At 41.8% G+C, this 12829-nt stretch overlaps 1 protein-coding gene across 2 annotated transcripts in view; it reads left to right on the top strand.

The window, feature by feature from the left end:
* The first annotated feature begins 1179 nt into the window (after positions 1-1179).
* Positions 1180-12829, top strand: part of GLG1 (golgi glycoprotein 1) — a 163173-nt gene continuing 151523 nt past the window's right edge. For both annotated transcript variants that reach the window (XM_059152995.1, XM_059152996.1), the window contains exon 1: positions 1180-1650. In XM_059152995.1, coding sequence (XP_059008978.1) covers positions 1210-1650 — 441 coding nt within the window. In that variant the 5' untranslated portion in view covers positions 1180-1209. The remainder of the gene's footprint in view (positions 1651-12829) is intronic.

The raw sequence follows: 12829 nt of genomic DNA on the forward strand, positions 1-12829 counted from the left end.
GTTGAATTAGAGTCCAACCCAGGCCTAATACAAAACTCAAATGACAATGGGTGTGAAGACCTTGGAGAAGGTATCATCTCTCCTAAGGAGGGGGAGGGGACAGGGGTGTGAGGTCAACCAACCAATCCAGGCCTAATGTGCTGAAGATGCTGCGCAGGTCAGCAGAAACAGTTCCCCAAGGCAGAGACTTGACCTGACACCTAAAGACCTGTTTTGCTATTTTCTTCTCCTCCTTTAAACACAGGGTTAAGGGCGCCTGGGTGGCTCAGTGGGTTAAGCCGCTGCCTTCGGCTCAGGTCATGATCTCAGGGTCCTGGGATCCAGTCCCGCATCGGGCTCTCTGCTCAGCAGGGAGCCTGCTTCCTTCTCTCTCTCTGCCTGCTTCTCTGCCTACTTGTGATGTCTCTCTGTCAAATAAATAAAATAAAAAATCTTTAAAAAAATAAACACAGGGTTAAGTTCTGATTTATAATCAGGATTGCGGCACAAAAGGCTTCCCAACTGAGTAATAATATTGGATACAAATTTTTGAGCTCTATATTGTGGGCCAGGTACTTTCCCTTATTATTTTTTCTGGTCCTCACAACTATATTTCACATTGGAGCTCCTCCGCGTCTTCATGGGACGAGAAGAATGAGGCTCAGAGAGTTAAAGGACTTGCCCAGTCTGCAGGGGAGCAAAGATTATAACCAACTCCCTTCTTATCCCGGAACCTTTGCTCCTAACCATTTTTCAAGACTGCCTTCTTCCCTGGGTAAGAAAGATTCTGAGGCAGGTAGAAAGCAGCAGGAAGAGATGCAAGAAGATACTCTTAATTTCGGAATACCCTGGTCGTGTATAGTTCACCTCTACACACAAAGTTTTTTGTTTTTGTTTTTTCCCCCCAGTCACTGAACAGGCGACATACTCTACCAGCCATCTTGGTTGTGGCAATCCCGATTCCTCTTTATTTTTCTGTGACGACAACCAGGGGAATGAGGTAAAGCCGTCCAGCCCAGGCTTTTTAAGGAGCTCCAGTAATTCCCCCGGCAAAGAGCCTCCGGGACCCAGGGCGTGGGCCGCTTCAAGCGCAGCCTCCTCCAGGGCTCCGCTCCCGACTCGCGGGTCTGCGCCGGCGGGGGAGGGGCTCGGGCCGGGCCCTGTCGGGCCCCGCCCCCTCATTTAAATACGCGGCGCCGGCGGGTGCGTCGAGCTCGCCGCGGACCCAAGATGGCGGCGTGTGGACGTGTACGGAGGATGTTCCGCTTGTCGGCGGCGCTGCAGCTGCTGCTGCTCGCGGCGGCCGGGGCCCAGAAAGTCCCGGCCCAGGGCGGCCACAGCCAGGGCCAGGGCCCCGGGGCCAACTTTCCGTCCTTTGTAGGGCAGACTGGAGGCGGCGGGCCGGCGGGTCAGCCGCTGCTCCAGCTGCCTCAGTCATCTCAGCTCCAGCACCAGCAGCAGCAGCCGCAGCAACCGCCTCAGCCGCCGCAGCCGCCTTTCCCGGCGGGTGGGCCTCCGGCCCGGCGGGGCGGAGCGGGGCCCGGAGGGGCTGGCGGGGGCTGGAAGCTGGCAGAGGAAGAGTCGTGCAGGGAGGACGTGACCCGTGTGTGCCCCAAGCACACCTGGAGCAACAACCTGGCGGTGCTCGAGTGCCTGCAGGACGTGAGGGAGGTGAGGAGGCGGGACGGGGCCGGGAGGGCCAGGCCTGGTGCGGGCCCGAGGGTGTTGCCGGCCTTGGAAGCCGCTGACGCCGGTCCGCTGCTTCTCTCTCTTCCTCTGTACTGCGCTCGCTCCTTCCCTCCCCGTCTCCAACTAGCTCCCCAGCGCATTCCGAGAAGAGGACCCTACCCCCCACCCCTCCTTCCGTCCCTGGTGCGGGGGTCTGGGATTCAGACCCTGGCTCCTGGCCGCTGTCTGCGAAGGCCCAGAGCGTGTTTATGTTTGCTCCGGTCTTTTGTGTGATGCTCTTAGCACAGTGGCTCCTCGCCGAAGACCTGCTTAGAATTTGGCTATTTGTTTCGACTCGGACAGTTCGTAGCAGCCCTTTTTAAATATGAAAAAATGGTTGGCGTACTTAAGCTGTTAAGAAATGATCTGTTTATTGGCAGTAGATAACGTTTATTTAGGTAACTCAGGTTCAGTTCTGATGTGTATTGTAGTCAGTACCGAATTCACTGTCTCTACCCCGTTCTTTTGTAATTTAGCAAATTCCTATTATCAAATACGGTGTTGAAACTGATATATGTCCTTCCCCCCCCCTTCATTTATTTTGATCAATTCGTAGTGAATCTCAAGCTATTACCTCAAGTAAATTAGAGTCCCAAAGCTTGAAAAGTTGGGACAGCAGTCGAAGCTGTAATACCTGTACAGTATTTGTGATTGGGTTGTGGGATCTTGCCTTTCTGACGTCTGAATATGATTTTAATAGTAGCTTTTAATGAAATCTAGAGTTGATATTCTATAATGTGAGTCAGTTAACTGACATGTCTTCTCTAGATTTAATCCTGCGGACTTATTTGACAGTTCTCAAAGTTTGGGAGCAACTCTGGTAGGGTTGTGGGGTTTTTTTGTTTTGTTTGTTTAAGGTTAGGTGTATAGAATTAGACCTAAAGGTTAACAAATAGAATGAAACTGCTGCTTGATACAATTTTGTTTGGGAAATTGTATCATCAGAATTGCCTAAGATGTTCATGACCATGGACATGGGACCATGGGAAGATCACTGGTTTGTAGAAAATTGCTAGTCTTGGCAATATTTCCCCCACTCCGCTCGCCCTCCCATCCACTTTGATATCTGCTCTAGTATTCTATACAGAGAATTCACAAGGGGGAGTGACATACATAATCTGAAGACAGAAAGGAAATTTTCTGAGCCAACAGAAATGCGGGACCACAGATGACTTCTCTTCTACAATTTAAAGACTAGGAGGATTCATTGTTACTGTTTATTCTTCAGCTACTTCTCTAGTAGATACAGCTGAGATTCTTAACTGTCAGCCTTTTTGGAATTTTTTATTTGGTATTTGAGGATATATAATCAATGTTCCCTCAGAGTAAGACCCTAATATTGGTGATCAAACACTTTGTTAGTGGTTTGTGGCAGAAGTAGGATGTTATTAGGCAAAGTGGCAAAAAGTGGCCAATGCTCGGAGAACATGTCTCTTTCTTTGTGTGCTTAGGAACATTTGGAAAGCTCTACTTACAGGAGCAGGCTTCCTTTGTCATGCAGTAGAAGTGTGTAGCAGCATATGTAATCCATAAATAACAGATTTGATCACTTTTGGAGTCTGTTTAATTTTGTGGGTACTGTCTTGGATTACTTAGTGCAAGGAAACTGGCTTGAAAATGGAGTCCCTGCTCCACATTTGATTGTAAGATTCTCGGCAAGGATACTGTTTCAGTAACTACATTTTTTCTCCTTTGTGGAGATGGGTATTTAAGTTCTTCCAGCGTAGTTACTAGGTCCTGTATTTCCTTTGTAACTTTCCAGAGTACCTAATTCAGTACTGAGACTCAAAAAATATTGCCAACAGATTGAGGATAAATATACTAATGAAGTCAGTTTTATACTCCACAGGAAGAAAACGTGTTATGTAAATTGGAAGTGGGGGTATTTTGGGGACCAGATCTTTCCAAATTTACAGTTTAGTTAATTTTCCTCTAATTTTATATACATAAAAGTTGAAAAAAAGGTACCATGAACGATTGTGTATATTCTTCGGGAGGTGGACCTATTTTCTTTTCTATCTTTTTTTTAAAATTTGTAAGTGGGCTCCATACCCAGTGGGGGCTTGAACTCGCAACCCTGAAGTCAAGAGTTGCATGCTGTAGGGACTGAGCCTACCAAGCTTCTGGAAGTGGAGCTGTTTTTGTTTTGTTTTGTTTTTAAATATTTATTTATTTGATATATAGAGAGATATATACAGCGAGAGAGGGAACACAAGCAGAGGGAGTGGAAGAAGGAGAAGCGGGTTCACGCTGAGCAGGGAGCCCAATGCGGGGCTTGATCTCAGGACCCTGGGATCATGACCTGAGCAAAGGCAGATGCTTAACCATCTGAGCCACCTAGGCGCCCCAAGTGGAGCTGTTTTTAAACTTTTTTTTCTTTAAAGACAGCAGAAGAACATTTAAATCCACATAGTTTGAGAATTAGTTAAATCTGATTTATGTGTTTGAAAGAACATACCTGAATTAAAGAAAGAAACTGCCTAGGCACATTTAAAGTGAAATTATGGAACATGTTTTGCATTTGTTTTTTGGTAAGTAGTACTGCTTGATAGGGAATTTGATATAATCTGCTTCTATATCCCTTTGGGTTTTCTTTGTTTTTCGTTTGTTTTGTTGTTGTTGTTTCCTTTATCCCTTTGGATACTAATTTGGAGAAGGCTGTTCTCTGTGTACTTGCTATTAGAATTATGGAGAGGCAAAGCATGTGAGTGTGTAAATGGTAGTAGACATTTTTATTTTGAAACAACATGGGGTATACAGTGTTAGGTTAAGTCTTTTTTTTTTTTAAGGTTTAGTTTTTTGTTTTGTTTTAAAGATTTTGTTTATTTGACACAGAGAGAGAAAGCACGAGAAGAGTGAGCAGCAGACAGTGGGAGAGGGAGAAGCAGGCTCCCCACCGAGTAGAGAGCCCCAGGCAGGGCTCGATCCCAGGACCCCAGGATCACAATCCGAGCCTAAGGCAGATGCTCAGGCAACTGAGCCACCCAGGTTCCCCGTGTTAGATTAAGTCTTGAGCTCAAATATTTTAAGATTGTCTCTACTGTAGTGCTCAAAGTTATGTAGTAGTTCACTTACAAACTTTATTTGAAGGTATTTATGGCTACCTTTAAATAATTACAGCTGGTAATTTCAGTGTGTCTAACATATCATAACATATGCCAACAAAATCTGTAACTACAGTAAATCTGAACATGGACTATAGTTCACAGCTTTCCCTCAGTCACTTTGGGTGCTATTTTGAAGGTTGTGTGTCATGAGAGGGATTTTTTTTTTTTAACCCTTTCAGATGAGTCATGCTTTTTAAAAGGTCAAGTATACCCAGTGGGTCCACTGTTAAATAGTAGATGTAATAGTAGTAATGATAGGATAGTTGATGTGGTTACATGTGTGTGTTACATGTGTTGTGTATATACATGTGTACATGCATGTCAGGTTACACACATGTATATACATACAGAACTAGTAGTGCTAGTCATAAAAAATATAACAAGAATGTATAAAGGCCTGGGCACCTGAGTGGCTCAGTCGATTAAGCGGCTCAGGTCATGATCCCAGGGTCCTGGGATGGAGCCCTTCCTAGGGCTCCCTGCTCACCAGTGAGCCTGCTTCTCCCTCTGCCAGCTGCTCACCCTGCTCATGCTCTCTCATTGTCAAATAAATAAATAAAATCTTTAAAAATAAATAAATAGAATCCATAAAGGGGAAAAAGGAAAAATATACCCTGGGCTATTTTAGCAGGTGGAGGAATAATAATACCAAAGAAAGAGAAAGTACTGCTATGTAGTTAGTAGTTAATACATTAAGAGATAAGACATGCCTTTTTTTTTTTTTTTTTTTTTTAAGATTTACTTACTTACTGACAGAGAGAGACAGCAAGAGAGGGAACACAAGCAGGAGGAGTGGGAGAGAGAGAAGCAGGCTTCCCACCAAGCAGGGAGCCTGATGCAGAGCTCGATCCCAGGATCCTGAGATCATGACCTGAGTTGAAGGTAGATCCTTAATGACTGAGCCACCCAGGCACCCCAAGATAAAACATGCTTTATGTTGAGAGTAATTTTAAAATACTTATGTATTTTTGACCGAAATGACTGGTATTATCATGTGTTTAGAAGTTCGGATGGAGACATTGGTTTCTTGGGAGGAGTTTATTAATGATGTGCATTTTTCTTAGGGCTTTTTAAAAAACTGTTTTTATTAGATTTTATTTTTTTAACATATTTACTTAAGATTTTATTTATTTGAGAGGGAGACAGAGATAGTGAGAGACAGCAAGAGTGGGGAAGAGAGGGAGAAGCAGGCTCCACATTGAGCAGGGAGCCCCATGTGGGGGCTTGATCCCGGGACACCAGCATCATGACCTGAGCCAAAGGCAGATGTTTAATGACTGAGCCAGCGAGGTGCCCCTGTTCTTGTTAGGTTTTAAAACATAAAACTTTCTAATATGGGAAATTTCAAGTATGCACAGAAGTCGAATAGTATGGTGATTCTCTCTGTATGTATCACCTAGCTTCAACTGTCTCTATGTTTTTTTGTTTATTTGGCATAGGATTTGGGAGACTGGCATATTTTAAAGCAAGTCCCAGACACATGTCATTTCACTTGCTTCCTTTTTTTTTTTTCCATTTCACTTTCTAATTACTTTGATGTGTATCTTTGATAAGCACTTAAAAAATAAAACAATGTAGCTATTTAAGATGTACTATTTTATGTATCAAACAGGAATTAACTTTTTAAAAAATTTTCTTAAAAGATTTTATTTATTTATCAGAGAGAGGGGGGGGAGAGAGGGAGCACAGGCAGACAGAATGGCAGGCAGAGGGATTAGCAGGCTTCCTGCCGAGCAAGGAGTCCGATGTGGGACTCAATCCCAGGACGCTGGGATTATGACCCGAGCTGAAGGCAGCCGCTCAACCAATTGAGCCACCCAGGCGTCCCAGGAATTAACTTTTAAACATTACAAACTGTAAACCCAGTTTCTTTCTTTATTTTTTTTTTTTAGATTTTATTCCTTTATTTGACAGAGAGAGAGACAGTGAGAGAGGGAACACAAGCAGGGGGAGTGGGAGAGAGAGAAGCAGGCTTCCCACTGAGCAGGTGGTCCCATGTGGGCCTCCATCCTAGGACCCTGGGATCATGACCTGAGCTGAAGGCAGATGGCCAACAACTCAGCCACCCAGGCGCCCTATAAACCCTTTCAGACTCACAGATGAACATTTTTATTACCCTATTCTTTAAAAAAATTCTTTTATTTTTGAAGATTTTTATTTTTCAGTAATTTCTGTATCCAACGTGAGGGCTAGAACTTACAACCCCAAGATCAAGAGTCTCACACTTTGTCAACTGAGCCTGCCAGGTGCTTCTGCTCTCTTCTTAACCTTTAACTTAACAGTATCCTAAGATCATGTTTTGCACTCTCTATATTATTTAATTTTTTTTCAAAAGATTTTAATTTATTTATTTGATAGAAATCACAAGTAGGCAGAGAGTGGGGGGGAACGAGGCTCCCTGATGAGCAGAGAGCCTGAAGCGGGGCTCTATCCCAGGACTCTGAGACCATGACCTGAGCCTAAGGCAGAGGTTTAACCCACTTAGCCACCCAGGCATCCCTCATTTAATATTTTTGATAGTCCTGTGAGGTGAATGTCCTGTTATCTTAGTTGAGAAACAGGCTCAGAGAGATGAAGTAATTTGTCTGATGTTATGTCCTAAGTTGTAGACCTGGTATTCGGTAAGTTCTCTTTGATTTCAAAGTCAGACACTTTGCAATCTAGCATGGATGGTTTCAGCTAGGGAAATTGGTATGTGACTGTTGAGAATGCCAGGGATTCAGAAATGGACACAAAAAATGAGAAGAGTTGCCTGGAATTAGAATCCTCTTTTCTTTACTATTGAGAACAATTGGGTAGCTACAACTCCTATGCACTTGAATATTGTAGATTCTCAGGTAGACAGACTAGCGTTATTAGACAAACCTAATTTAATTTCTAGTTTGAGCCCATCACGAGCAGAATTTCTGCTTAATGAAAAGATTTTCAAATCTCATCTTACCTGAGGCAGGATTTGTACTGGTATATGATGGAAGAATTTATATATATCTCCCTACTGTTTGTGTTGAATCTGTGGAAGAGCACAAAGAGTGAACTAGGACTAGAGCTGGCACTGCCATTAGCTAACCATATGGCTGTGGGCAAGTCTTCACTACTTTGAGTTCTGGTTTCCTCACATATTTAATGAGAGATTTAGGTAATAGTATAATTTCTGAGATCCCTGTTATTTTTTTTAAAGGTTTATTTATTAGAGGGAGAGAGCATGTGTGTGAGTGGGCAGGAGGAAGGAGCAAAGGGAGAGTCTTTTCTTTGTTGTTGTTAAAGATTTTATTTATTTATTTATTTGACAGAGAGAGAGAGATAGATCACAAGTAGGCAGAGAGGCAGTCAGAGAGAGAGGGGGAAGCAGGCTCCCGCTGAGCAGAGAGCCAGATGTGGGGACCTGAGATCATGACCTGAGCCGAAGGCAGAGGCTTAACCCCCTGAGTCACCCAGGCGCCCCAAGGGGGAGAGAGTCTTAAGCCGACTTTGCTCTGAATACAGAGCCTGGACATGGGGCTTGATCTCATGACCTGACTGAGCTGAAGCCAAGAGTTGGATGCTTACCCCACTGCACCACCCAGGCACCCAGTAAGATTCCTGTTATTTAACCTGTATAACTTTCCCATATTCTACATATATTTTGTATAGTTTTTAGAATTTATAGGTATAGCATCTCCTGATTCCTTATTCATTCATGGGAGGAAATAGTGATGTGAATAATGCAAAAGGCAATTAATCCAGACATTGTTTGGCTTTAGGATATGTTATGATTGTTTTGTTTGAGCCCATGTGGAATTTCCTCCAATGCTAACTCTCAGTGGTTGGAAGCAATCTAACCACAAAATCAAGGCATTATTGATCCCTTATTATGAAGGAACACTAGTGCTTTAAGACCATTACTTACAGTTGGTTTGATAAATGAGATTGTGATCAAGGAACAATTATGACATGAGAGTGATAATCTGTTGGTGCCATACAGACAGTAAATTGTTTAGGGCAATGAAAAGAGGATAAAATTAGGAATTAGACTTGAGTAGAATCCAGTTCTGCTACTCTTAGCTTAGAAGTTTTTTCTCCCTTAGCGCTCAGTGGGTTAAGCCTCTGCCTTTGGCTCAGGTCATGATCTCAGGGTCCTGCGATGGAGCCCTGCATTGGGCTCTCTGCTCAGCAGGGAGCCTGCTTCCCCCTCTCTCTCTCTGCCTGCCTCTCTGCCTACTTGTGATCCCTCTTTCTCTGTCAAATAAATAAAATCTTTAAAAAAAAGTTTTTTTCTCCCTTAAGTTGTGACTGTTGAACCATGTCATAAATGAAGATACACGTGAATTCTTGAGTTTGATGTGCTACTTATATTTTTCTAATATACATTAAACAAAATATATGGCCATTAAAGTGTATAATACTAACACCATCTGAAATTATCTTTCTTACCTTCTGTGATACCTGCTTTGGGAAATACCAAGACTGGATTATCTCTTCAGATCCTTCTAGCTCTGATACTTTGTGATTCTGTGATATGTAAGAATACAGTTATGTAAAAGAGAATGAAAAATTAAAAGCACAGGTGAAAAGGGGACATACTTTTAAGAAATTTAGGGGGTTGTACTGACTAAAATAGAGTTTGAGAATTATTTCGGAGTCCAGATTATAAAGGGTCTTAGGTGTACCACTGGCTCGTTCTCCAACTAAAGCCCAGAAATGGGGGTACCTGGGTGGCTCAGTGGGTTAAGCATCTGCCGTCGGCTCAGGTCATGATCTCAAGGGTCCTGGGATCAAGCCCTGCATTGGGCTCTCTGCTCAGCAGGGAGCCTGCTTCCCCCTCTCTCTCTCTGCCTGCCTCTCTGCCAGCTTGTGATCTCTCTCTGTCTCTCTGTGTCAAATAAATAAAATCTTAAAAAAAAAAAAAAGCCAGAAATGGTATATGTTTTTATTCCAACCTGAGACAAAAAATCCTTACAGATAATTGGGAGTTACCTGTAAAATTCCACGGTCATTGATGAGAAATACTTCTCTAAGAAGTCTCTTAATAGAGTGCTTAATAGAGTATAGTTGCTTAATAATTCATTGTTCTTTGGAAGAAAATAAAAATACTTGAACAATCCAAAAGATGAAATGGTACATTTCTCTTCTGTACACTTCTCCTAATGTGTTCAAAACCAATTTAGTCAGCAACAATCCAAAAACAAAACAAAAAAGATACTTATATATTTGTTTTATATAAGATACTTATATATTTGAAAAATAAGCAATTAAATGGCTTATAGGATGTCATGCAAATTAATTTTTCTTCCTTCATCGAACATTTATTGGATAACTACCGTATGTAAGACACTGTGCTTAGTGTTAGAGGATATAAATTCATGATAGTAGTTAGCATTTATTGAAGGCTTTCTGTGTGCCCTGTGCTAAGAGACCGTGTGTTTTCTAGGCATCTATCTCATTTAATCCTATCAGAGATGTATCATTATTATTATTATTTAATGAGGAAACTGCCTTAGGGCCAGTAAGTGGTGGAATTAAGATTTGAAAGCAAGTCTGTCCAGCTATGAAATAGCTCATTCCTCTTCCATCCCTGTAGTACAGCCCAGTGTGGTGGTCACCAGCTCAGTGTAGCTTTGAACATTTGAAGCATGAAGTGTGAATGGGGTTGTGCTGTAAGTATAAAAGACACACTTGATTTTTTTTTTTTTTTTTTTTTTTTTTAAAGATTTATTTATTTATTTGACAGAGAGAAATCACAAGTAGACGGAGAGGCAGGCAGAGAGTGAGGAAGGGAAGCAGGCTCCCCGCTGAACGGAGAGCCCGATGTGGGACTCGATCCCAGGACCCTGAGATCATGACCCGAGCCGAAGGCAGCAGCTTAACCCACTGAGCCACCCAGGCGCCCCGACACACTTGATTTTAAAGGCTTAGTACAAAAAAACAAATGTAAGATACTGCATTAATTTTTTGTATTTATTACACATTTAAATGGCAGTATTTTGGATATATTGGATTAAATACATTATTAAAATCAATTTTACTTATTTTTTAATATGACTATTAGAAAACAAATAATAGATGTGATTTACATTTTTTTTTTTTTTAAGGATTTTATTTATATATTTGACAAAGACAGTGAGAGAGGGAACACAAGCAGGGGGAGAGGCAGTGGGAGAGGGAGAGGGAGAAGCAAGCTTCCTGCAGAGCAGGGAGCCTGATGTAGGACTTGATCCTAGGACCCTGGGATCATGACCTGAGCAGAAGGCAGATGCTTAACGACTAAACCACCCACGTGCCCCCATTTGATTTCTAATGGACAGCTCTGATCTGGAAGAAGAAAAAGATACCTTTACTAAAAATTATTACTATAGGGGTGCCTGAGTGGCTCAGTCAGTTAAGGAGCTGCCTTCAGCTTGGGTCTTGGTCTCGGGGTCCTGGGATCGAGCCCCAAGTTGGATTCCCTGCCTGGTGGGGAGCCTACCGATCCCTCTCCTGCTCCCCCTGCTTTTGTATGTGTTCTCTTTGTCAAGTAATAAATAAAATCTTTAAAAAAAATAAAGAATTAATATAAGTTGTAGTACTGTAAAAGAAGGAAAAATTAAATGCTAGGACACATGCTAGAGGAAGTGGTGGGGAGTATCAGAAAAAAGCTTGTCGGTACTTTTCATTCTTCTTAAAGAGTTTATTGTTAATATCACGAGATTTTTTTTTTAAGGTTTTATTTTTCAGTAATCCCTGCACCCAGTGTAGGGCTTGAATCTACCGCCTCGAGATCAAGAGTTGCATGCTCTACTGACTGAGCTAGCCAGGTGCCCCCGTATCAAGAAATTCTTAATTTAGCTACCTTAAAATGCCTCCTAATCTGACACCATCCCCGTGCCTAATTTATGAGTTGTAAGGGGCGCTCCTTCAACTTGAGAAGAGCAGTTCTCATAAAACTGGGAAATCAGTAAGTGGTTCATCTTTGTTTGGTTGAATTATAGAAATTGGAAACTTACGATGGAATCTCAAGTGATGGCCCTCAGAACTGTGCCAGTGCTAACTCTTGTATCTGCATTAAAATAGAGTGTGGAGGAACAAGAAGTGTGGACTGGAATCTAAAAACAATGAATTAAGAGAACCAGACATCTACTTTCATCTAGCTGTAACAACTTTACTGAAATTAGAAAATTATGTTAGATTGAATGCATAGTATTTATAGTACCTTCTAATGAAGACGTGAATAACATGTGTCACTCTTTGTAGGGGAGGAGTCGTAGTGAAAGTGAGTGCTAACTTGAATTCCTGGATCTGTACACTTGTAAAATAGAACAGACTCTTAAATTGTTTCTGTGTTCCTTAAAAATAAAAAATGTGATATATATTTAGAAAGATAAGTAAGAGAAACAGTGAATTGAAATTATGTGGGGGAAAAATTAACCAGGAGAATGTGCATACAAGTTATAAATCAATTCAAATGCAAAGTAACTACAACAAAGAAGGAAAGAAAAAAAAATAATGTTTAAGGAAAGATACAGAAGGTATCTAGGAAGGTTTCTTTTGTAACTTAAGTGTAAACTAGAAAGAGCCTGAAAGTCAACAGAATTCCCAAGTTCGTGCACTGTCCAAATCAGCTGTGTAATGTGATAAGCAATTGAAGTGGACAGAAGCTTTAAGGAGGGAGAAGGGGATGTAATGGAGGGTTTTAATCCTGAGCATATCTGCCTTCTGTTAATTAGTACCATCTACTGAGCACACCTATTTAATGTAAGCAGGAAAAATCAGAATCACAGTCTTGGATTCAAATCCCAAATCACTTATCTCTTACTGTGACCTTGGACAAATTAATAGACAACCTTCAATTGTCTATAAAACAGATAATTTTCTACAAAACAGATAAACCCACTCCTACAGGGTTATGGTGAGAATAAAAAATTTTTAAATACGTAGACCATGCATCAAATTGCATTTGCCCATAAATGGTCTTTCTCTTCCCTTTCTCTTTGTTGTTTCAGAGGAAATGATTCAAGATAAGGTTTTGTGTTCACTGTGTTAAGAGAAATGTGAAATGAATG

This window comes from Mustela lutreola, chromosome 16 (genome assembly GCF_030435805.1).
Source record: "Mustela lutreola isolate mMusLut2 chromosome 16, mMusLut2.pri, whole genome shotgun sequence".
In the NCBI taxonomy this organism is placed as follows: domain Eukaryota; kingdom Metazoa; phylum Chordata; class Mammalia; order Carnivora; family Mustelidae; genus Mustela; species Mustela lutreola.